This window comes from Eutrigla gurnardus (assembly GCF_963514095.1).
Source record: "Eutrigla gurnardus genome assembly, chromosome: 14".
NCBI classification, from domain to species: Eukaryota; Metazoa; Chordata; class Actinopteri; order Perciformes; family Triglidae; genus Eutrigla; species Eutrigla gurnardus.
The window spans coordinates 20,213,074-20,236,395 of NC_139937.1; the positions used below are offsets into that span (position 1 = coordinate 20,213,074).

Sequence of the window (23,322 nt, forward strand, 5' to 3'; positions counted from 1 at the left end):
CTGTTTACTTTCCAGACTCATTGGGAATTGTGGCGGTAAAATAAATATTTGCAGTAGTTAGTAATTCAGTAGTGATTAGAAACAAACTACGATCACATTTCTCAACTCTAAAAATGTAAAACATTTCTTAAAATAAAGTTATTAAATATGTTACATAAACAGTGTTTATATCACCATGAAAAGGTGTCATCTTGATGTTGTAATAGTGTTTTCCACTGTGGAGCTGAAACTTCTCTCTGCATGGTGATGTCTCTCTGACAGAAACAGGAGGCGGGGCTTAACAGCGATTGGGTGGATGTTGTGATATAATTGGTTGGTCTGAGCTGATGTTTTCTAGGAAGAAACAAATGGGAGTTTGATATAAATAGCAATGTGCTCTTCCAGTGAACATGGTCAATATTATTTCCATGAATACAGTCAGAGAGCATCATCAGGCTGCAAGGTAGACAAACAGCACCAGGAGTCATGTGACTAACAGTTTTGGGTCAACTGAAGCGTCTCAGGATCTACAGCAGGAACCTGAATAAAGGTTCACCAGCAGAAAGGATTCCCGTCTCACGTCTACGCTCCTTTAACGGCGTTTCACAGCACGGTTTGGGTTTTACCACCAAGCGAAGCATCTGTCGCTGCGTTTTAATCCCGTCTCCGTTCTGATCGGCCACCAGACGCAACAGACGGTGGTTTTGGACTTTGGTGAAACAGCACTCAATGTGGCGTCTTTTCACGGCGACGCACTCACAAGTGTTTTGGGCTTTTTATTGGCTCGTCTATTTTCTGAGGTCCTCTTCAGATCTGGCGTCCGCCTGCTCGCCTGCCGACTCTCATCGCTCGTTTGACAGCTGATTGGCACATTATCATTTTGTGTCAGAAGGGGGCGGGACTTGCGTGAATTTGATTTGATAAAAATGTAAGCAGGTTTACAAAACGACTCTGTGGCATCAAGGAACATATTCTCTGAACGTCCAGCGAGCCGCTCAGCAATGGGGAGCGAGCTCTCCGGATCTTCAGTTTGTCTAAGAAATAAACAGGAAGTGGTTAAAAAGGCAGTGTGACTCCCCGTGATCAGGTCTATTTTAAATGGCAGATAAAAGGACCAGATGTCCAGTTAATCGGGGAGGCTCGTGGATCCTGCAGGTCCAGAAAGTCCTCTCCCGTGTCACAGTTGGAAGATCTCGTCCTCCCGGTCCCTCAGGTTCTCGGTGAGTCTGGTGACGGTGAGGGGAACGTGCGACGCCTGCTGCCGTTGAATCCTGGAGGTGACGCTCTGCGACCTCGTGAGCGGCCGCCAGTCCGACGCCCCGCTGGTGCACGCCGATTCTAAGGCGGCGACCCTGCGGAGAACAAACGGAAGAAAGAAACGGTGAGTCTGATAGGATTCACACAGTTAAATACTTAAATATCAAACCGGTCCGACAGGAAGTGGTTCAGCGATGTCGGGCGTGTGTTAAGTATTTACAACGTGTAAACAGCGGCCTGTTAGTGTAAATAGTCTGCGAGGTCGCACCTTTTCTCGGCGTCCTGGCATCCTCGGACGGCCGCCTGCTTCGACTGACTGATCAGGCCGTCCAACCTCTTCAGGAACTCCACCGGACTCAGGTCCGACGTCCTCTCGGTGTCGTCGGCTTGCTTCCTGTCGGAGGAGCTCGGCGAGCGCCCGTTTAGAGTGAAATGCCCAGCAACGTCTTCCTCGGCCAGACCCAGACCGTTACCGCCATGGTCCGGGTCGGACGGGACCAGGTCCGATGGGACCGGGATCGACAAGGACTTCTTCAGGAATATGGAGTCGTTGGTGTACAACCTGTTGGCTCTCTTGATCTGCTCCGTCTGGAAGAGAAGATTTCCTCATCACACGTTTGTAAACTCGACTAAAGCTTAATTACATGAAACAACTAGAATCACAATCTGGACAGCACTCTTTATTAACCAAGTCTCATAACAATCAAATACATGAGTACATTAAACTAAAAGGTGCTACTTGTGATTTCTGATATTAGAGTCGAACGTGTTGACAACTTAAATTCACTTCAAATGAGACACAAACAAACGATAATGAGGTTAAACACTACAGTTAAATAACAGGTAAAATTATTATATTAATGACTTGCATCCCTAAAAAAGTGGGTATTCCATTGGGAAGCATGACATCATATTGATGGCATATCTAATAGGTCTCCTTCAGGCATGAATTAAGGAAGAATCATGGTCCCTACACCTTTTCCACACTTTATTCTAAATCCAAGCACTTTTCAAACCTAAAAACACGGCACTAAAACGAACCCTGAGTAATAAATAAAGAGCACTAGTACTTACAGAGACTCCGTACTTCAGGGCCAGGCCCGGCAGCGTGTCTCCGGGCTCGACGTGGTGCTCGACGCGACTCTGCCGCAGCGGGGACCGGACCAGACTGCCGTAGGACCGGGCGCGGCTCCCGCGGAGAAGGCCCTTCCCTCCGGGCGGCAACGGCGCTCGCTCCCCGGACATGGTGCCGGAGCGGGTTGGCGTTAAGTCGGGCACCCCGAAGAAACGCCGATGAGTAGCGGCGACCAGCAAACTTCCACGTCACTCACATCGCGATCATCAGCTAGCAGCTTAGCTAGCCCGGGAGCTAACTCATACCCTCACCCTAGCTAGTTTAATTAACGGTGACGCGAGTTGTTGTTTTTTTTAGTTGCTTCGTCACCTGTCGAAGCAACGTGGCAGATGACGACAACAACTTAGTTGACAACAACTCTCCCCTGCCACAGCTGTCAAACAATCACCTGAAAAGTTGCCGAGGAAGTTGGCGTCTCTCGCCGTCCGCTGCGGGCTGTCATGTGTTGCCATGGCTGCTGATGCTGCGTTCAGGACCACCGGTCAAGGGAGGCTTCGCGTGCGCTGCATTCACAGACAAGTGAAATTACAGTTATTCATTGAACAATAATAAAGCCGAAAGGGATAAACATTTCTGCAGTTTTCTGAGCGTTAGACACACCTTGTATGTCATATATCTTCTTTGATATTTCAAATTTATATTTGAGCTGATGTTTTTTTTTTTTTTAAAGCATGTCAAAAACCAAGCAAATGCAAAATATTGTAAGTGGCCTCGTTATGGCGTTGTGACGGTTGTCCAAATTAAGAAGAAACAACTTGATATCAAAACTATTTATCACCTCAAAACGGAACTGTGTTTGTGTTTTAATTTAGACAACGTGTATATCCCACGTTCCCCCTCGATGCGAACGCTACACTGCTATCAGGATTTAGCTTACACGAGCCGCTGTCATGCGCAGTAGCGTTAGCTCCCAGGCGGCTCGGCTAACGTGTCACAGACGTCGTAGGGTCGTAAACTACAACAAGCATGTCTTTTAAACGTGAAGGTGACGACACCAGCCAGTTGAACACGCTGAAGGTAACATTCACACTTTATTTCAACTACTAGCTGTTACGTGAGGACGTTATTCGAGTTGTTGTGGTTAGCATCGTGCTAGGCTAGCTAGCTAGCACGATGCTAACCACAACAACACACCGGAACGTCGCGCGACGAGAAGACGAGCTAACAACTTCACTGTCGATGTTTCAGAAACGACGTGTTGCAGATCTGCTGTCTGACGTCATACCGGGAGACGAGGCGGCTCTCCTGAGTAACGGAAGGTGAGTTGAACTCTGACGTGTGTTGGGGGGGAAACGTCTCGCTCGTGATGCAGAGTAAACACGAAGCTCCCTCCTCTCCGCAGGTACACCTGCCTCGTGTGCTGCTACCGCCCCGTGTTCGATACCGTCGACACGCTGACGGTCCACAGGAACGGGAAACGGCACCTGGAAGGTGGGACGTCACGCTCGCTAATGACGCTTCATTAATTGCAGATGGTGTTGAGAAAACGTCACAGTGTGATCTGTTATTTTATTATTGTGGTGAATTAAGAGGCGTAAAAAATAACCAGACAGGAATGTCTGTTTCTGTTAAATACAGTAAATACATTAAATTCTCTAATAACCTATATTATTACTCTGTTCTCTCTTAATTGTAAAATGCAGTTTCTTAGTTTGATCTCACACTTTAAACCATTCCATAAGATCAACACTGAGATACACAGAAGGTTGTTTTAACATCTCTATCCTTAAACATATTTAGGATTATTCCGTCACAATGATACAAAAAGCATATGAAATCCACTTTTATCACAAAAAAGTCTGTGGTGACCTAAAACCAGAGAAAACCAGACTTATTGAGAGCACAGTGGCTGGAGATCCTTATTAACTTGTTTGCTATATGTTGTATTTCTTCAGGATTAAAATCCTTCTATGGGAAGAAAGCCCGACTGAGGAATGAAATTACAAAAAGACGCCATGAGAGCTACGTCCAGGCTGAGGACACGGGGCAGGTGGGTAACGTCTCGCCGGACAAGCTGACTCTGACTCAGACCTCGGGATCTGGTCTGGGACCAGCAGACGAAGTCAGACTGACCGTCCAGCAGCACGCCAACGACTCATAGCTGGAAATTAACAACACAAGACTGTTGTTGGCCTTTCCTGGCCCCCCGTGTGACTCCCATCATGTGACCCCTATCATGTGACCCTGACGAATGACATCCGACTTTAAACTCGTTTTAAACTGACCCGTGACGGAGGATGCAGCAGAGCGAGCTCTCCGTAACGTCCCGTGTGTCGTCGTGTTTCCAGGATGCTTCCTGTTCGGCCCCGCTACTGGCACAAACACGCAAGATTACCCATCATGCTTTGCTGAAGACCGTACCATACAGCAGCCGCCATACAAAAACCAGGTGATGCTCTTTAATGTACACATCCCCACAAAAATAAAATAAAAACACAGAATTCTAAACATGAATCTATATTTTAGCACTAAATCTGGAAAGGATCCAGGGATCACCGGCTCGGATCCCAGCGACAACGCCTCCGACAAAACGCCGTCGCAACAAGACCGCCGTGAAACTGACGGTTCATCACCAAGCGCCTGCACGGCAGGTAAACACGCTTTTATCTTCCTGTTTAACCCTCAGTTACACAAAGAGTGTACGCCTGTTAGATTTTGTGCTGAGTCATGTTTCAAGAAGCTCTGTCTGACTGTCTTTGTGTCATCAGCCGGCGAGGCGGCGCTTCCCTCCGACCACATGAAAGGAGCCGACGCTGCAGAAACGCCGGCGGCCATGACGGCCGAGCAGAGGAGGGAGATGGAGCACTACCTCAAACTGAAGAGGTACGGACCGGCGTTTTGATTGGTCAAGGTTCAGCTTCGTCACTTTGATTAACTTTGATTAACTTTGATTCATTTCCTGCTGCTGTGTCTCAGCGACGGATGGCTGCGTGACCGGGGAGGTCAGTGGGTGAGAGACGAGAACGTGGAGTTCGATTCCGATGAGGAGCCGCCGTCGCTCACCCCCCCACCTACGAGTTGCTGAGAGGAGAGAGAAACCACAGTGGTGCATTCTGGGTCCACGCAGCTCCACGTGCAGCGCAGGTATCAGCTTCAGACTCATCAGTTTGAATAAAAGGCTGAAAGTTGTCGCAGTCGTCGTCTGATGAGGCTTTTATTTTGCATCAGAAGCCGATTTAGAGAGTCTCTTTTTCATCACTAATCTGCTGACGGGAACATTTTAAACTTTCAAGAGAAAATACAGTTTAAAATGCAAACTCTTCTGACGGTGGTGGTTTTCATGACAAGCTTTATTTTCATAGTTTTTGCCGTATTTTCAGGATTATCCTGGCAAAGACTTAAGATTCACCATTTTATCCAGATGAACATCTAATTATGCTTAAAACTCTCAAGATGTTTTTGTTTTGAGAAAACATACTGAAATAACTTGACCTATTTTTGCATCATAGAAACACTGGTGAGGAACGTAATAAATACAAATGGTTATGTAAATAAAATGTTTATAAAAGTTCAATTGTGTCTGACTAGTTTTTTAAATTGGGTCTACTGAGATACTAGAGATTGAGACCATAAAGTCATGTTTACAGTCTTTACTGAGATAATACAGAGAAGTAGGACCATTTTCTCATACACTTAAATAGAATCAGAGAGGAGTCGCCCCCTGGTGGCCAGCAGACAGAAGTAGGCTCATTTTCTCATAGACTTCTATATAGAGAGGAGTCGCCCCCTGGTGGCCAGCAGGGAGAATGCAGCTTTAAGGACCTTCAAACATACTACATCACTCATTGTCTATTCAGACGTCCAGAGTTCGGTCTAATCTGGTGGGACTGATCCTCCGTCAGATTAGCTGTGAATGAGGGTGGTGCTGGTGATAATCTGGGCAGCGGGTCACAATGATCTGGATAAGACCATCGGGGTCGACAGGACTTAACGTGGATCGGTTTCTGATGACGGTGTTAATGTGTGTCGAGAAGGAGACGACTTCATCAGTCTGGAGCCGAGACGGAGGAACTGAATCTGGAACCAGTGAGACGTAAAAACACGTGTAAATGTAAAGACGTGGGATGCGAATCTAAAGAAATTCAAATGTCTGTCTGAATAATCTTCCTGCTGATTAGCTGCTGGCGGAGGGTTGAAGGAGGTGGAGGGGCGTTAGAATCCTCGGAGGTTAGCAGCTGTTTGGGTTCATAAATCTGCTGAAGTTGGTTTGTATATTTGGAACAAGGTAACTGAAGCCCGACGGGCCGGGTTACGTTTCCCAGCAGTCTCTGGGGTAAAAATAGCTCCGGTGTTTGAGGGAAGTCGGAGGATCAACGGAGACTTTTAGGGATTAAAGTGCTGCGATTCTTCACACGAAGAAATCGTCTGATAAATCCTGCAGAATACGTCGGTGTTTGGGGAACTTATCACTTCATAATCACACGATCATTCATAACGTTCTGGTTTATTAACGATGGAGCGGGTTCAGGTCTCCACTTTACGCTGCTTTGGGTTTAATCCAGATTCATGAGACACAGCTGTTCATATGTAAATGCACCAACGTTTGAGCTTCTTTCGTGCATTTAAACTATTAAATATCAGGGTTGGTACGGGTGCTGGAACTTGAATTTGTTTGCCGTGCTTGAATTTAAAATAAAGTGCTTGAAATGTCTGTTATATGAGATGACATATAACAGAGAAAATAAGATCTCCATATTCGAGGGACTGAAAACAGCATTTTCTGACATTTCTGCATGAAAATTACGAACAGAAAATGAAAATAGTTGGTGATTATATTTCTGTGGATCTGTTAGTGGAATTAGTTTTCCTTTCATTTGTGGTCCTTCTGTAAAAAGCTGTCTCCAAACATCATGTTGGTTGTTTAGAGGACAATAACATCTCATTTAATGTGATGAACAAGTGACATAATAAGTAGACTGAATACTGAGGATTGGATTGATACAAATATGTAGTTTACCACAGCTGGAAGGTGCTGGAAAAGCATGGAAATGCACCTTGAAATGCTTGAATTTGACATTGGGAAAGGTGTAGGAACTCTGATTATTAATATTTGTTAATAATACTCATATAAAACATTAGATGAAAACAATCAAATTAAAGTTGCCAAACATGACATAAAAAAATACTTGAATATATATTTTTATTTAAAGTATTTACAGTTTTCTCCCCACAGATAGCACCACATCAGCGCGGTTTGTCGTTATGTGTTGGGATGATGAAGATGAAGACGATGATAAAAGCACAGAAAGAAAAGACGCTTCACGTGTTGCTTGTGACCTATACATGCTTTATGATGATTCAGCAGTCTACAGAAAGCTGCGGGAGAAATGAAATGAAACGGTTGGATGCGGATGTTAGACGGAGGGATTCTCTTGATGTGGGGGATGCGTTCGGCTCGGCGGTGAAGACGCCGCTACGAGGCCGTCGGCTCGCCGCCGCTTCATCGTAGCCTCTGCTGGCGGACTGCAATGAGAGGAAAGAAGGCGTGAGACTCAACAACACGATGGAGATAATACACCCAAAACACCTAATTTAAAGCTTAAATGTGAAACTATCTCCTCTGGTCTGACGGTGTGGGCGTGTCTCACTCATGTCGTTGTTGCGGGTGATCGCCATGGCGGCGCGGGCGCGGGGGCCCTGCTGGGTGAAGTGGTAGCCGAACTTCAGGATGCTGGAGTTGTTCTCCAACATGGAGGCGATCTCCATCTCCACCGAGTCGCCCAGCTTCTGCCTCTGGAAGTCACAGAGTCACAGTGTTACCACAGGGAGTGGTACCTCCTGTGTTCGGCGGCGGCGAAGGCCGCGGCGAAGGCGGCTTGCTCACCTGGTTGTCGATCTTCAGCTCCACCAGCGTGGCATTGTTGGCCATCGCCTTGACGATCGCCTTCATGCCGTCAGACGTGATGAAGTTAGACTCCACGTTAAGACTCTGCAGGCTGGTGTTCTCCTGCAGCATCTCAGCACACGCCTACATACACACACACACACGCACACACACATACGAACACGCACACACACACACACACACACACCATTAGTTACATGTGACCAGATGAAAATCTTATCATCCAGATAATCATCAAAATCTGATGAAATCTCTTAAAACGTCCCGGAGTCACCCTACATGGGGTTAAAGGTCAACAGAAAACACACGGCGTCCTGCTGCTGACGTCACTTCCTGTCACACTCACGTAGGCCACGGGGTCGTTGCTGCGCGTCGCCGCGATGCTCAGAGTCTCCACCTGAGAGTTCCCCTTCATCGCCTCGAAGATCTCCTTCAGCGTCGGGATGGGAATGTCCTGCAGCACGGAGACGCCGTTACACGCCGGAGCTGCAGCATCACGCTCTCACAGGCAACATGATCTCACTTTGATTATTAACTTTATGGTTTCTGAAGCGTGAATGCAATCAGCAGAAGAAAGAAGCTAACGCTAGGCTACAAAAGAAACAAACGTGTTAGCGACCGATTTTATATATCGTAGAACCAAACAGTAAAATAACGATTATTATTTTTTTATTTCCGAAATCTAAACTCTGACTCATGTTACAGAGTCAAGTTCACTTTGGAGCAGAAGCTGAAATTCCTGACTGACACAGAAGCCTGTGAATGCCACAGTCCTCCATCAGCACCATCAGCACCATTATCATCATCGTCATCATCATCGTCACCATCATCACCCCCATAACCATCGTCATCATCATCACCACCACCATCCTCATCATCATCACCATCATAATCAGCTGACCTTGATGTTGTTGAGGTTGACCTCGGTCAGGCTGCTGTCGTTGTTGTGGATCCTCTCCAGCGTTTCCTCCACATTGGTGGGGTTGGGATCCTCCTCCGGAAAGATCTTGAACGGATCTGCTTTCACAACACCTGGAGGAGAGACACCATCACAGCTTCAGATCCACAGTAACACAACACCAACACAACGCCGGCAGTAAAACAAAGATGATGTCGTACTGTTGATTCCCTCCGTGTTGGCGATGGTTCCTGTGGTTCCCAGAGCGTCGTAGTACTGCTTGTTGCTCATCAGCGTGTACATCCCCAGGATCGCTGTTGGGACAGGAAACAACCGTCACGACAGGAAACAACAGTCGGGACAGGAAACAACAGTCGGGACAGGAAACAACCGTCGGGACTGGAAACAACAGTCGGGACAGGAAACAACCATCGGGACAGGAAACAATCGTCGCAACAGGAAACAACCAATGGGACAGGAAACAACTGTCACGACAGGAAACAACTGTCACGACAGGAAACAACCGAAGGGACAGGAAACAACCGTCACAACAGGAAACATCAGATGGGACAGGAAACAACCAATGGGACAGGAAACAACCTTCACGACAGGAAACAACCTTCATGATGGGAAACAACCGTCAGAACAGGAAACAACCGTTGGGACAGGAAACAACCGATGGGACAGGAAACAACCGTTGGGACAGGAAACAACCGTCACGACAGGAAACAACCGTCACGACAGAAAACAACCGTCGGGACAGAAAACAACCGTCGGGATAGGAAACAACCGTCACGACAGAAAACAACCGTCGGGACAGAAAATAACCGTCACGACAGGACACAACCGTCATGACAGGAAACAACTGATGTGACAGGAAACAACCGTCATGACAGGAAACAACCGATGCGACAGGAAATAAGAATAAGGGATTTCAGGTCATTTATTTGGATAAAGTTTTACCTCTTTTATTCCTCACTGAATTGTGGCACACGTCTATGTTCATGAATTGTGTTTTTATTGATATGATGAAAGTTTGGATTGTCGAACATTCTTACAACATTTTGTTGTTACTGTGTGTGACCAGCAGGGGGCAGACCTGCTGCTTCCTCACCCGTCTCCCCTCCCCCTCCTCACCCCCCCCCCCCCCCCCTCCTGACCTGGTGTTGGGAACCATGGGAAGGGCCTTGTGAGGAGAGGGAGGCCAGAGAGACAGCTGCCTGCTGGGGGGGGGGGGGTACCGACCATAAACACCTCTCCTCATCCGGTTTGTCTCCTGAGAATAACCATCGGTAGCTTTACAGCACAAACCGGACTGCAGCAACTAAAAGGCTCAATGTCGCAACGCGGACACATAAATAAAATGTGGAAATTAACTTGTTGGACCGACCCTCTCACCCCCCCTTCTCCCCCTACGTGGGCCGGCCCAGCTATTCAAACCACTTTTTGTCCGTTTGCCAAAAAGGCCAAACAAAGGAGTGACAGGAGGCTAACTGAGGTTTAATCCTCATCTGGACGGCGTCCAGGGTCCAGCCTCCCTCTGATTGGCTGACGGGGACGGGGAAACAGGATGCCTGGTTCTCTGTGTGATGGCTCGTTCAGGCCGGTCAAAGGATCAAACTCAATTAAGAAAACATGTTTTAGAAGGGGGGCGGTCTGACTCAGGTTAGTTACAGTTCGTTTAAGTATCCGCTGACAAACAATAACTGTATTATTAATAGTCTCATAATCACTCAGCTCTTCTCTGCTGTATCGGATCCAGAACTTCATTTTTTATTAATCCAGCAGGGACAGTTTGGAGTCCAGTGTTAGGGTTCCCCACAGGGACTGAATGGGTCTGTAGTAAGAGAGATGGTCTTGCATTGGTTGGACTAGACTCTCTTGTACTCCAGTCACATGACCTTGGCTCTGTTCAAGTCAGGTCACACATGAAAAGAAGACTTGCAGCTAGACTTGCACCTGAATCGGGATTCCACGAGGATGAACCTTTAGGATAGAAAACACCAGACAGACCTGGTCTAGGTCTCCCTGGTGTGCTTCCCTGACCTGGTCATATTATTATTATTATAATAACTATTATTATTATTACTACTATTACGGCTTTCATCATCATTTTTCTTATCTCGACTTACGGAAGGAACAGTTTCTAAAACACTCACAGCACTTGTCACTCTGCACTCTGGGAAAAAGACTTGTTTGCTTCAGGAAACATGACTGTGTGTGTGTGTGTGTGTGTGTGTGTGTGTGTGTGTGTCTGTTTTAAGCAGATACAGTATCTCTGCCCCCCTACCCCTCCTCTGGCCAGGGGCCAGCCTTGTGTATTTCGGTGTTGCTGAGCGTGGGGGAATCGGACCCCCTCGCATGTCTGTGTGTGTCGGTGTGTGTCTGTGTGTGTCGGTGTGTGTCTGTGTGCGTCTGTGTGTGTCTGCGAGCCGGACCAGTCGAGCTGATCTCAGCGCTGATGGAAACAATATGAAGCCGGCGGCGGCGAGATACCCGGGTCTGAACAACAGAACTATGTGGGTCAGAGCCGCGGTGAGGAAACCCCGATGCTCCAAATCAGCCCCCGCTGCTGGGAACCAGACGAACATGCGGCATCATGGGAAGAAGGTTTACACTGCAGATATCAGCCATCAGCACAAGAAGAACACATGTCACTTAGAACTGAAGAGTGACTGTGATGTTGTAATGTTGTTGTGATGTTATTGTAATGTTGTGATGTTGTAATGTTGTAATGGAGTTTTAATTTTGTTGTAATGTTGTTGTAATGTTGTGATGGAGTTGTGATGTTATTGTAATGTTGTGATGTTATTGTAATGTTGTGATGGAGTTGTGATGTTATTGTAATGTTGTGATGTTATTGTAATGTTGTGATGGAGTTGTGATGTTATTGTAATGTTGTGATGGAGTTGTGATGTTATTGTAATGTTGTGATGTTGTAATGGAGTTTTAATTTTGTTGTAATGTTGTTGTAATGTGATGGTGTGATGTTATCTTTATGTTGTTATGTTGTTGTAATGTTGTGATGGAGTTGTAATGTTGTTCTGATGTTATTGTAATGTTGTTGTAATGTTATTGTGATGTTATTGTAATGTTGTGATGGTGTTGTGATGTTGTTGCCGAGTTAATAAGATTGACACAGAAAACAACCAGTGATGGATCAAATGGCTGCAGTCCTGCAACTCATGCAACGCAGTAGTTTGTCATGTTGCTTCCACCTGTGTTGCCGGCTGTGAAGAAGGCCAATGCAGCTTTAGTTTCGTTTTTTGGAATAAATACATGTTTAGTTAAGCTAAAGTATCACTACATTGTGAGTCGTGAGTGATTTCAGACCTGGGAATCCGTCCAGACCTGCCCCAGTGCATGCTGGGATAGGCTGCAGCGTAGGATGAATGTAGGGCCCTATGACATCCGTTTTAGTTTCTTACAGTCTGCGTGATCCCGTGTTTTCCACATCGTGGAAGTCGTCCCAGATGAACGGATGGAGATTATTAATCGTAGTGGAGTGAGTCTCACCTGCGATGTCACACATCTCTGCGTCGCTGGCGTTCTTCAGAGCCTCCTCCAGCTCCGGCTCCAGGATCACCTGCTCGTGTAACGGGATCTCTTCCGGCTCCTTTGGCACGAACGTCTTTCCTGCAGCCGGAGAGAAGAGCAGAAGAGTTACGAGAGAAACTAAAACAGAAAGAAACGAGATGTTTTTGTGTATTCATGCATCCGTCGGCAAACAGAGTTTTACAGCGTTCTGTAAAACTGTAAATGTGTCCGGATCACGTTTCCCCAAACACGAGTAAGCCCGGGCTGATGACGGATTTCTGGACCGGCTCGAACCAAATCCACGTTTTTCCACCGGAGCAACCTTATCTCCTTCTTTTTCCTCGACTCATTTATCTTCACGATTCTCAGACGGAACGCAGATAAACACGATATCGGTTTCTGTTTATGAGATGAGATCAGAACACATATCCTCAGCCAGACTGGTTCCTGGTGCAGGTCTGGTTCCTGGTGCAGGTCTGGTTCCTGGTGCAGGTCTGGACGTGACCCTGAAACTCAGTGAGCTGCAGTAACCCAACACAGACCTGAAACTGGGAGGCTGAGCTGCTGTTCACTGGTGCATCAAACACACACACACACACACACACACACACACACACACACACACACACACACACACACACACACACACACATCCTACCCCCTACCTTTCTTCTCCCTGGTAAAGGGGACCAGGTCCTCCCGGTCCTCGTGCTCCAGGGCCTCCTTCTCCAAGTGCTGCTGCAGGGCGTCGCGGTCGTACGGCCCCGTCGGGCCCTTCTTCGTCTGGTCACGCTGCCGGAAGCCGGCGGGCAGCATGGCGTTCTGGAGGAACAAGAGGTCAAAGGTTATGTGTTATGGATTCCTTGTTAGTAAAGTCTGAAACAGGAGAACGTTGATCATTGAGAAGACGAGCTCATCGTCTTCTTCAGCTCGACACGTTACAGACGGATGTCATGATGTTATTGGTTGAAATGGTTGCACAAGTAAAGGCAGGTCACTGTGAGGTCACTGTGAGGTCACGCTGACATCAGTAACATGTAGGACACCCGTGGGACCCGTGGGTGGGCGATCACGTACAATTAAGAACCGAGAGTTGCTCTCTCTTTTCTTCATTTTCATTTGGGAAACTTTGTTATGGCAACACTTAGTTTTACTGGTGGAGGAGTCGCTTCGTTTCACTTCAACTCAACTTTTGCCCTTTTTCTCTTGCTGCTGGCTTCATGTATGGAACAGATTTATTCCCTGCGTGGGTGAGAGTAAGCCCCGCCCCTTCCTGTGTCCCCCACGGGACCTTGTTTCAGAATAAATCTGTATGTTTGTCAACGGCGAGAGACAAAGTAACGTTGTGATCCCACGTGATTTGTTGGCTGAACTCCACGTGTGATGTCAGTTTAACAGAGTCTCAGAGTGTCGTAGCCCCCCCCCCCCCCCCCGTACCTCAGGGTCCATCTCCTGCAGATCACACTCCAGCTGGTCCAGCTCCGCGGCGCTGAGGCCCTTGAGGATGGCGTCCTCATCGATGTCCCGGGGGTCCGACATGGCTCCTGAGGCTCTGGCTCACACACACACACACTCACTCATACACACCGCTGGGCGAGAGAGCACTGTGGGAGACGGGGAGAGAGAGAGGAGGCGGGATCAGAGCCTGGTTTGTTTACATTCAGTGTCGATGAACGTACACAGCATCGTGTTGCATCATAGTGTAATATCGTCTCATAATACTTCACTGTACGGTTGATATTACATCATTATTACAGCGCTGCATTGTTTCACACAGTATTGTGTCATATTACACCAGACGCTTCTATTATTTGCCGTTACCCACTTAGTCATATTACATCACAAATATGTTCTTTTCTTTTTAAATATTTTGGACAGAACCAATATTCAAACCGACAATATTTCTGCATTGATGAAGCTATTTGATCTTAAAATATTGTGATAATTGGTTTTCTTCTCATATTTCATTGTACTCATTAATCATATCCTATTGTGTTGCATAGCAACGCACCATATACTTCTTTTCCACCAATAAGACAGCGTATTAGGAAAACCAAAAAAAGTGAGCCTTTGCGTTTTCTCTGGTGTCAAACAGTGAAGGGTTTTCTAATCAAGTCTCTCCAAACAGAGCCGGTGATTGTTGGATTAGAAGAAAGACTTTATTATTCATAATCATGTGTCGTTTTGCTCGACTGTGTTGTACCGCTTGAACCCGAGGACGTTTCACCCCCTGGTCGCTACCTTCGCCCCCCACCCTCAGATTACCTCTGCCCTTGCCAACAGTGATGGTGATCTTCACTGAGCTTATCCAGATGGCTTCAATAATGTGATGATGATAATAATAGATGCATTTCCAATAACAAATCTACTCCGGAGGGCAGAGTCCGTACAAATATGCTGCCGCGGCCTCCAGGACTCACACCAGCTTCACCCTCTCCTCAAAACACAACCAGCCACCGAGGCGAGGTAGAGCGAGGTAGACGAGTGAAGAGAGAGAAAGAGAGTGAGAGAGAGAGGGCAGAGAAGTCTTTTGTAACTCTAAACCCTGAGCTCACACACAGCGACTAAGAATAGCAGAATGGAGAGGAGAGGAAAGTGCAATCCCTTATTTATCAGTGACGGACAGCCGCTCGTACAGTAGTGGACACGCCCCAAACATATCTGATGGCGAGGACACGAGCTCGTGGCGACTAACAGTAAAGGAGGAACGGAGTCCCAACGAGAGCTCGGGTCCGAGTACGAGTCACGCAGCGATCCGGTTCTTCAGGTCCAACGTTTTCACGTCCACTCCAGACTTTTTACATTCAGACGCTCGCCGCTGAGCTCCCCTGCCAAGTCCAGATCCAGAGGGACCCGTTTCCCTTTTCCAGGCTGGTGGTCAGTGAATCCCTCTCGGTCTGCCCCCCCTCCCGTAGGACCGCTTTGCCTTGAGATCCCTCCCAACAACAACAACCACCACCAGGGTCACAAACCACCACATTAAGTAGGCGATTCAGCGTTGTGTCGGGCCGCTGTGGTGAACGAATCCATCCACATTTCAATCCTCCTGTGGTTTTCAAGCTCATCTGATGTAATCCGATTACTGGGGTGCATGGACCTACATGGAGGAAGTAACTGGGAGTCCTGAAGTGCGACTGAATGTTGATAAATAGTTGATTAAAGGTTGAAGGTCGTGGGCCGATGGAAGCAGGTCATTCATCTGGACGTTACTTTGCAGGGCGCCGCCAACGACGGCGTTCCCAGCTCTCCTCACACATCAAGGTTTCCTTAGTGTCGTCATGGAAACAGTGACGCCACCTATGAGACTATAACCGTGTTGTTGTCAAGGTTACGCCTGTTTGTTTGGAGTCACTGATCTGATTACACTTTATTAGAGAGGACACACACGCACACACACTTGTGACTGGAGATGGATACACACCATATGGCTGATGAAACCATACCTGCCAATGATTCAGTGTGAGAGTGTGTGTGTGTGTGTGTGTGTGTGTGTGTGTGTGTGTGTGTGTGTGTGTGTGTGTGTGTGTGTGTGTGTGTTTCAAACCTTCTCCTTGAACAAGACCTTTGAATTGTTCTTTCGTTTTCATTTTAATGAGATATAACTCAGAAAGATTAGAGATGCATAAAGTGAAGAATAATTAGAGGTAGATCAAAGAAAACAAATCAATTAAAGACAAAAACCATGCAAATCTGATATTATAAACAATAAAGAGTCTAACTGAATGGATGAAATCAGTCCAACAGTTTCCACTGTATTTGCTCCGCGTTCAAACAGCAGACCGAGTTCCATCAACTAGAAACGAGAAAGAGCGAGCGAACCATTCTCTCGATGACCGAGAGGATCAAAACGTCTGTTAGCCGGCTGGCGCTCGCTGGCAGCTCCTCGCCGACGCCACGCCGCTCTAATGCGAAAAGCCAACGACTCAAACACGGGATCAAACGGTGGCGGCGGCGAGCGGGTGGAGGAGATTTAAAGTGTGACTGGAAGGAAGGAGGCTGCAGCTCGGAGCTCCAGGTGGAGAAACCGACCACACCGGCTATACAACTCATACATTTATTATTATTATTATTATTATTATGGAATTATGATGGGACTAATCAGCACTCAACACTGACTGTTCGAAGTTTGATTGGCTGCATCACTTTGTATTTTGAGTAATTATGATGCTTAATAAATCAGGCCAAAATAATTCACGATTATATTATGAAAATCATCATCACGTTGAAAATCCCTTCAACTTACATTTTCATAAGAGTCCTAGTATAATCTGTGACATTAAACAAGACGTTTCTGCTTTAAATCTTCAAGCATCTTCACTGAATAAACATTTTCTACTCTTCATGTTATTTATTGTTCATTGAATTATTTGTCAATTATGCATGGTTGTTTCCAATGGATTAATTTATGCAACTATTGTTTTATTAACTGAAAAACTTCAGTGAAATCCTCTCATGAAACTCGGTTTCAGGCAGGAACCCATTCCATCTCCACTCTGAGACATTCTGGCATTAGACATGAAAGAAGCCTTCTACTCTTCCTTGAGGAGTGAACATGACCCGGCGCTCCGTCCAGGCGAGGTGATGTGATTGGAGCCTTTGAGCCGCGTGCTTATAGTTGAGTTAAATGCACGGTTGTTTCCTGAAACAGGAGCTAAGTGTGAAGGCTCAGACCAGTGAGCCAGCAGCCTGCCAGTCAAGGAACCGGGGAACAAAACCCTGTTACAAAGACATCGTACGACGCTGGTTCGGGCTGTTATAGCAGCACGTTGTCCTGTCGTTCTGTGCAGGGAAGCAACGTGTTCATTATGGAGGTGATGCGGTCAGCAGTGAAACATATGATCAGACAGTTGGCAGTTCAGCCAAACACTTGATGGCCGAGAAGAGAGAGGAGCCTCTGGTTAGCATGGTCCCGACACTGTGCTCTCGTTTGTTTGGACATTTCGTTTGGCAGCCGTTCCAGGAAGCCCCCCTCCCCCGGGAAACAGACAGGACGCTGAATGTGCATCTGTCACCAGCAGTCCTCGGGATTTCCATATGGACCACAACAGAATGGGGGGGGGGGGGCAATCACCTGCCGCGTCCAGCTGGCTTGTTTCTTTTTCCTCGAAATCTCAACCATGTCCTACACCTGCAGCCCGGGCTCTCTGTGTGATTTCACATGTACATCTCTACATAATGTGATTTCACATGTACATCTCTACATACATGTGATTTCACATGTACATCTCTACATAATGTGATTTCACATGTACATCTCTACATAATGTGATTTCACATGTACATCTCTACATACATGTGATTTCACATGTACATCTCTACATAATGTGATTTCACATGTACATCTCTACATAATGTGATTTCACATGTACATCTCTACAAAATGTAATTTCACATGTACATCTCTTCATAATGTGATTTCACATGTACATCTCTACATACATGTGATTTCACATGTACATCTCTACATATGTGATTTCACATGTACATCTCTACATATGTGATTTCACATGTATATCTCTACATACATGTGATTTCACATGTACATCTCTACATACATGTGATTTCACATGTACATCTCTACATAATGTGATTTCACATGTACATCTCTACATATGTGATTTCACATGTATATCTCTACATACATGTGATTTCACATGTATATCTCTACATACATGTGATTTCACATGTACATCTCTACATACATGTGATTTCACATGTACATCTCTACATACATGTGATTTCACATGTACATCTCTACATATGTGATTTCACATGTATATCTCTACATACATGTGATTTCACATGTATATCTCTACATACATGTGATTTCACATGTACATCTCTACATACATGTGATTTCACATGTACATCTCTACATACATGTGATTTCACATGTACATCTCTACATAATGTGATTTCACATGTACATCTCTACATGTGATTTCACATGTATATCTCTACATACATGTGATTTCACATGTATATTTCTACATACATGTGATTTCACATGTACATCTCTTCATAATGTGATTTCACATGTACATCTCTACATACATGTGATTTCACATGTACATCTCTTCATAATGTGATTTCACATGTACATCTCTACATACATGTGATTTCACATGTACATCTCTTCATAATGTGATTTCACATGTACATCTCTACATAATGTGATTTCACGTGTACATCTCTACATATGTGATTTCACATGTACATCTCTACATAATGTGATTTCACATGTACATCTCTTCATAATGTGATTTCACATGTACATCTCTTCATAATGTGATTTCACATGTACATCTCTACATATGTGATTTCACATGTACATCTCTACATAATGTGATTTCACATATACATCTCTACATACATGTGATTTCACATGTACATCTCTTCATAATGTGATTTCACATGTACATCTCTACATAATGTGATTTCACGTGTACATCTCTACATAATGTGATTTCACATGTACATCTCTACATATGTGATTTCACGTGTACATCTCTACGTACATGTGATTTCACGTGTTCCGCTGCGTGTTATTGGGGTCGGTCAACGACCGCTACTGGAAACCACCGGGCGGCTTTCACTCGGCTCACTAGTAAGCCAGCTGAAGGTCCGGTCTCTCCCAGATACAGGTCTAAAGTCAACTCACGTCAACACATCTAAACACGTTTTCTCCGTCTGACTCAGGACAGCGTTGTCATCATTCACACAACCACGAGTTAATCGTTCTGCTGAGATAAATGTCACGATGACGGCTATCTGAGACGACAACATTACACAGGCTGCTCTATTTCAGCAACCTTAGAGCGACTGTGAACTTGCGTTCAGCAGCGCTTCATCAGATTGAAGAATCCTGTGTTGTTTTTATTTATTTGGCAACCAGTTCGATGCTCCCGGCTCCGACCATCCGTCGGTTTTGGCCGCTTGGTCCCAGCAGTTAAAGCAGCCGGAGGTTTCACGGCCGGTGCTTCTGTCTGATTGACGCCATGTTGGTGGAGTCGTTTGAAGAACACACTGACTGTAGTGGAGATGGGAGTCTGTGAGGAAAAGGGCACTTATATCGAAGATTCCTGCAGTAAAAACATGATTCACTGCGTGAGCTGGTACTTCTTATTGTCCTCGTCCATTAAGGAGCTCCAGTGGCGAGGAACGGTGAGGAGTTACTGTGAGTTTTACAAGTCCGAGACCATCACCAAGGTTCAGATTTCACAGTGACAAACGTTGTACACTCATAAATGCCCCACGATGATTAAAGAGGGCTTCTGTTCCAGGGAGTCGGTTTTTACTGGAGCAGAAAATAAACCGAGGTCATTTCTCTCAGTTTCACTTTCTTTCTGTCTTGGATTCTATGGGATCTAGTTCTTTACGATATCGTGGTTTTATTTTCTTAGATGAGCAGGCGGTTGTTATTCTGCCACCGACTGATCAGCAGACTTGTCACCATCTGCATGTCGGCTTCTCCACGTCTTACCGCCCAAGTGTGACATTCCCAATCTGCCCTCAGCTTAATTTTAGCTTCGCAAGTCAGCTACTTCCAGCTGCGTGAACGCTCGCCGGCTTGGGTTGCTCCTTGAGATTCTATCGCAGCTCCATTTTAAGTCTCAGAGAACAACTCTGCTGCATCGGCGAGCTTCGCTGAGATAACCGAGTATTGGAGACATGCGATCAGCCTTTACAGGGATCAAACAACGGATATCAACTGATTGGGAACGAAAATCTGATATTTGTAAGCTGCACCTGCAACCTGATTCAAATGTGGATACAAGTTAAAATGCCACGTCAACATACTGGAATCACTGTTTACATTTTGTTAAGAAACAATTATTTTTTATCAGAGATGAGACGTCTTTTTTATTGATCCTCCTTTTTAGTAAAAACAATCAAATAACCCTAAATAAGATCATAAATCACCAGGTCTCCCTGCAGGATAAACACAGGCCCGGCACAGAAATAGAGAGAGCAGGCAGGCCACAATAGGATGAAGCAAGACTTCGGCTGCTGTCAATCATAATCCAACACCTTCCTGCAGGTTTGTGAGTCCCTAGCTCGCTCTCTCGCTCTCTCTCATAGTTGGAGGCAAATGTTCTGTTTACAAACAGGATCCGACGATGCGGCGACATTTATATTATACCTTTAAACAAAGTCATACAATCTGGATCTGCTGCGGAGCGATGATGCAGATTAGTGGCGGGAAACATCAGTCGCCTCACGATTCCATTATTACGATTCTCGATGCATCTCTTTTTTGGATTCAAATATAATGAGCATTTTTCCCTCAAATCTTTTAAAACAATTCGTATTTGTATGATACAGTTGATGTGCTAGATTACTTATATATAATGTGGAAAATATAAATAACTATAGACTTTACTGCATCGATGCAGAATCGTTCAACAAAGCATCATAGAATCCATTATTTCTCCCACCTCTAATGCAGATATTCATAAAGAAGAGCAACAAGTGGAACTGACCCTAAACGCAGATTGTTTGCTAGTTGTACGCCCATATATATATTTGTTTTAAAGTTAAAAGAGTTAGCTCTGCACTAAGATCATATCTACATAATTGAGGTGTCCAGTTAAGGCTTCAGTCCCTGAAAGACAATGTAATCCAGTGACAGGTAATGTCACACTACTGGACCTGAACTGGACTGGTAGTGCAGGCGGAGGACAAACTACACCCTGCTCTCCCAGTTTCCAACCTCGGCCTCCACTGAGACAACATCTCCAAATTCACGGCACAGCGCTGAGCATTGGATGGCTCAATCCCTCCACATTCCAAACTGAGAGCTTCGTTTGAGTGACAGCGCTCTGCAGAAAAACCCTCCACAGAGTTTCAGCCCGGAAACTCACGTCAGCATCGACATAAAAAAAATTATAAATCCAGCTGAGGATTAAGTCATCAAAGTTCTGCACGGGAACATTTGTTGACAATAATTCACCCATTAATTCATTCATTCTCCCCATCTCAGACGAGGGTCTATCTCAAGGGACATGGAGAGCCCCTCCAAAACCCGGATTAAAGAGTGGATCGACATGCAGCAGCAGAAGGAAGCAGCCTCACACCTACCTTCACAGAAGCACAGTGCTGTAGCCCCTCGGCAAGGCAGCGGCTGCAGTTAGAAACCAGGGAAAGTTGATCTCTCTCTCTCTCTCCCCCTCTCCCTCTCTCTCTCTGCCAAAATAATAAAATGCTGACTTCTCAAAGTGCTGTCAGTCAGTATGTCTATCTCAGCATAGCAGGGGAGAGAGAGAGAGAGAGAGAGAGAGACAGAGAGAGAGAGAGGGGGGGGGGGGGGGGGGGGGTAAGGCATGAACTTTCATCAGTCATCCAATTAAAAGTGAGTGCTGTCAGACACAAAGAGAAGTGCTGCCATCTAGTGGTTGGTGTTGAGTTGTACCTTGGATCTGCTCTCTCTCTTGAAGTCGAGCTGAAATATAATTTCCAGTCTCCATCTTCCATATGGTGAATATGCTGGACGTAACAATGTGATTTAATCATTCGAAACATTAGTTCACAACCTTCTCCAGCTCGGATTGATTGATGGATGTGGTGATATTATTGGTTGAAACTAGGGTTTGGTACTATCTATCTATGAATCTGATTTAAAAATATGAAGAAATAGAGAATGTGAGATGGGCATATGGCAGTAAGCCATACTTTTCAAGCAATTCCAGGTGCATTTCCATGCTTTTCCAGCACCTTCCAGCTGTGGTAAACTACATATTTGTAACAATACAATCCTTAGTATTCAGTCTACTTAACAGAACAGAAGATTAACTCAGAATAAACCACTTTATACTAATAAACTAGTAAAAAGAGGCTACAGCTACAGGGTTCCTACACAAGCACTTTTCAAGGTGTATTTCCATGCTTTTCCAGCACCTTCCACATGTGGAAACTACATATTTGTATCAATCCAATCCTCAGTATTCAGTCTACTTATTAATGCACTTGTTCATCAAATTAAATGAGATGTTATCGCCTTATAAACAACCAACATGATGTTTGGAGTCAGCGTTTTACAGAAGGACCACAAATGAAAGGAAGCACTTTATTCTAAATCCAAGCACTTTTCAAACCTTGAAAAACACCAGATTAAAATTCAAGTGTTTTCAAGGATTTCCAGCACCCGTACGAACCCTGTTCTTAGAAGTTACGGAGACCGAAGCAGCTTAAAACGACAGTAGGCTAAATATTGGACATGACACCGAATGAAGGCCGAGGCGCCATTTTCCCAGTTTCCCGCCGGTGATGATCTGACCGTCATCGTCACCGTGTCGCGTCACGTACCTGTCGTCATGCTGCTCCCCCGCTGTGCGCTGCCAGTTCGGGAGGTTGTCCCGCGGCGTCCGTGTTCGGTCATTCATCCTCCCAGAAACATGCCGGGATCTGAAAGCCGTGTTTATGTCGAGGAACCATCCGCTCCGAAAAACAACCCACACAGAGAGCAAGAAGAAGCGACCTCTCCGACAGCTAGCCGTTAGCCGTTTTACTTCCGGGAAAACTAGAATGCGTTAAATCTGTTTATTTTCAACAGAGGTTTGGTTTATAGGACTCCAACACGATGCGTGGTTCGGCCTAAACTCCTCTTAAAGAAAACCCTCCTCGTTCACGGTGCCCGCGGTTTAATAAATAATAAATTAATTTAAACTAAAG

At 45.6% G+C, this 23,322-nt stretch overlaps 3 protein-coding genes across 4 annotated transcripts; 1 reads left to right on the forward strand and 2 right to left on the reverse strand.

The window, feature by feature from the left end:
* Positions 1-91: 91 nt before the first annotated feature.
* Positions 92-2,814, reverse strand: lysmd1 (LysM, putative peptidoglycan-binding, domain containing 1). The gene is made up of 3 exons (XM_084027557.1): positions 2,311-2,814; positions 1,505-1,824; positions 92-1,331 (listed from the first exon to the last, which is right to left on the reverse strand). Exons 1-3 carry the CDS (start codon positions 2,479-2,481, stop codon positions 1,157-1,159), a joined length of 666 nt encoding a protein of 221 aa, XP_083883683.1. The 5' UTR covers positions 2,482-2,814; the 3' UTR covers positions 92-1,156.
* A 420-nt stretch (positions 2,815-3,234) lies between these two features.
* On the forward strand, positions 3,235-5,847 carry scnm1 (sodium channel modifier 1). The gene is made up of 8 exons (XM_084027555.1): positions 3,235-3,388; positions 3,560-3,630; positions 3,714-3,802; positions 4,267-4,361; positions 4,660-4,760; positions 4,838-4,962; positions 5,080-5,194; positions 5,288-5,847. The coding sequence occupies exons 1-8, from the start codon at positions 3,338-3,340 to the stop codon at positions 5,394-5,396; spliced, it is 756 nt and encodes a 251-aa protein (XP_083883681.1). The 5' UTR covers positions 3,235-3,337; the 3' UTR covers positions 5,397-5,847.
* A 1,650-nt stretch (positions 5,848-7,497) lies between these two features.
* Positions 7,498-21,883, reverse strand: tmod4 (tropomodulin 4 (muscle)). 2 transcript variants are annotated; one of them, XM_084027971.1, is made up of 10 exons: positions 21,733-21,883; positions 14,089-14,255; positions 13,317-13,473; positions 12,631-12,750; positions 9,336-9,428; positions 9,118-9,248; positions 8,563-8,670; positions 8,196-8,339; positions 7,960-8,104; positions 7,498-7,834 (listed from the first exon to the last, which is right to left on the reverse strand). In XM_084027971.1, exons 2-10 carry the CDS (start codon positions 14,188-14,190, stop codon positions 7,812-7,814), a joined length of 1,023 nt encoding a protein of 340 aa, XP_083884097.1. In that variant the 5' UTR covers positions 14,191-14,255; positions 21,733-21,883; the 3' UTR covers positions 7,498-7,811. The 2 variants fall into 2 exon arrangements, with proteins under 2 accessions (XP_083884097.1, XP_083884098.1); XM_084027972.1 differs by lacking the exon at positions 21,733-21,883 and adding an exon at positions 21,605-21,625.
* Positions 21,884-23,322: the final 1,439 nt, after the last annotated feature.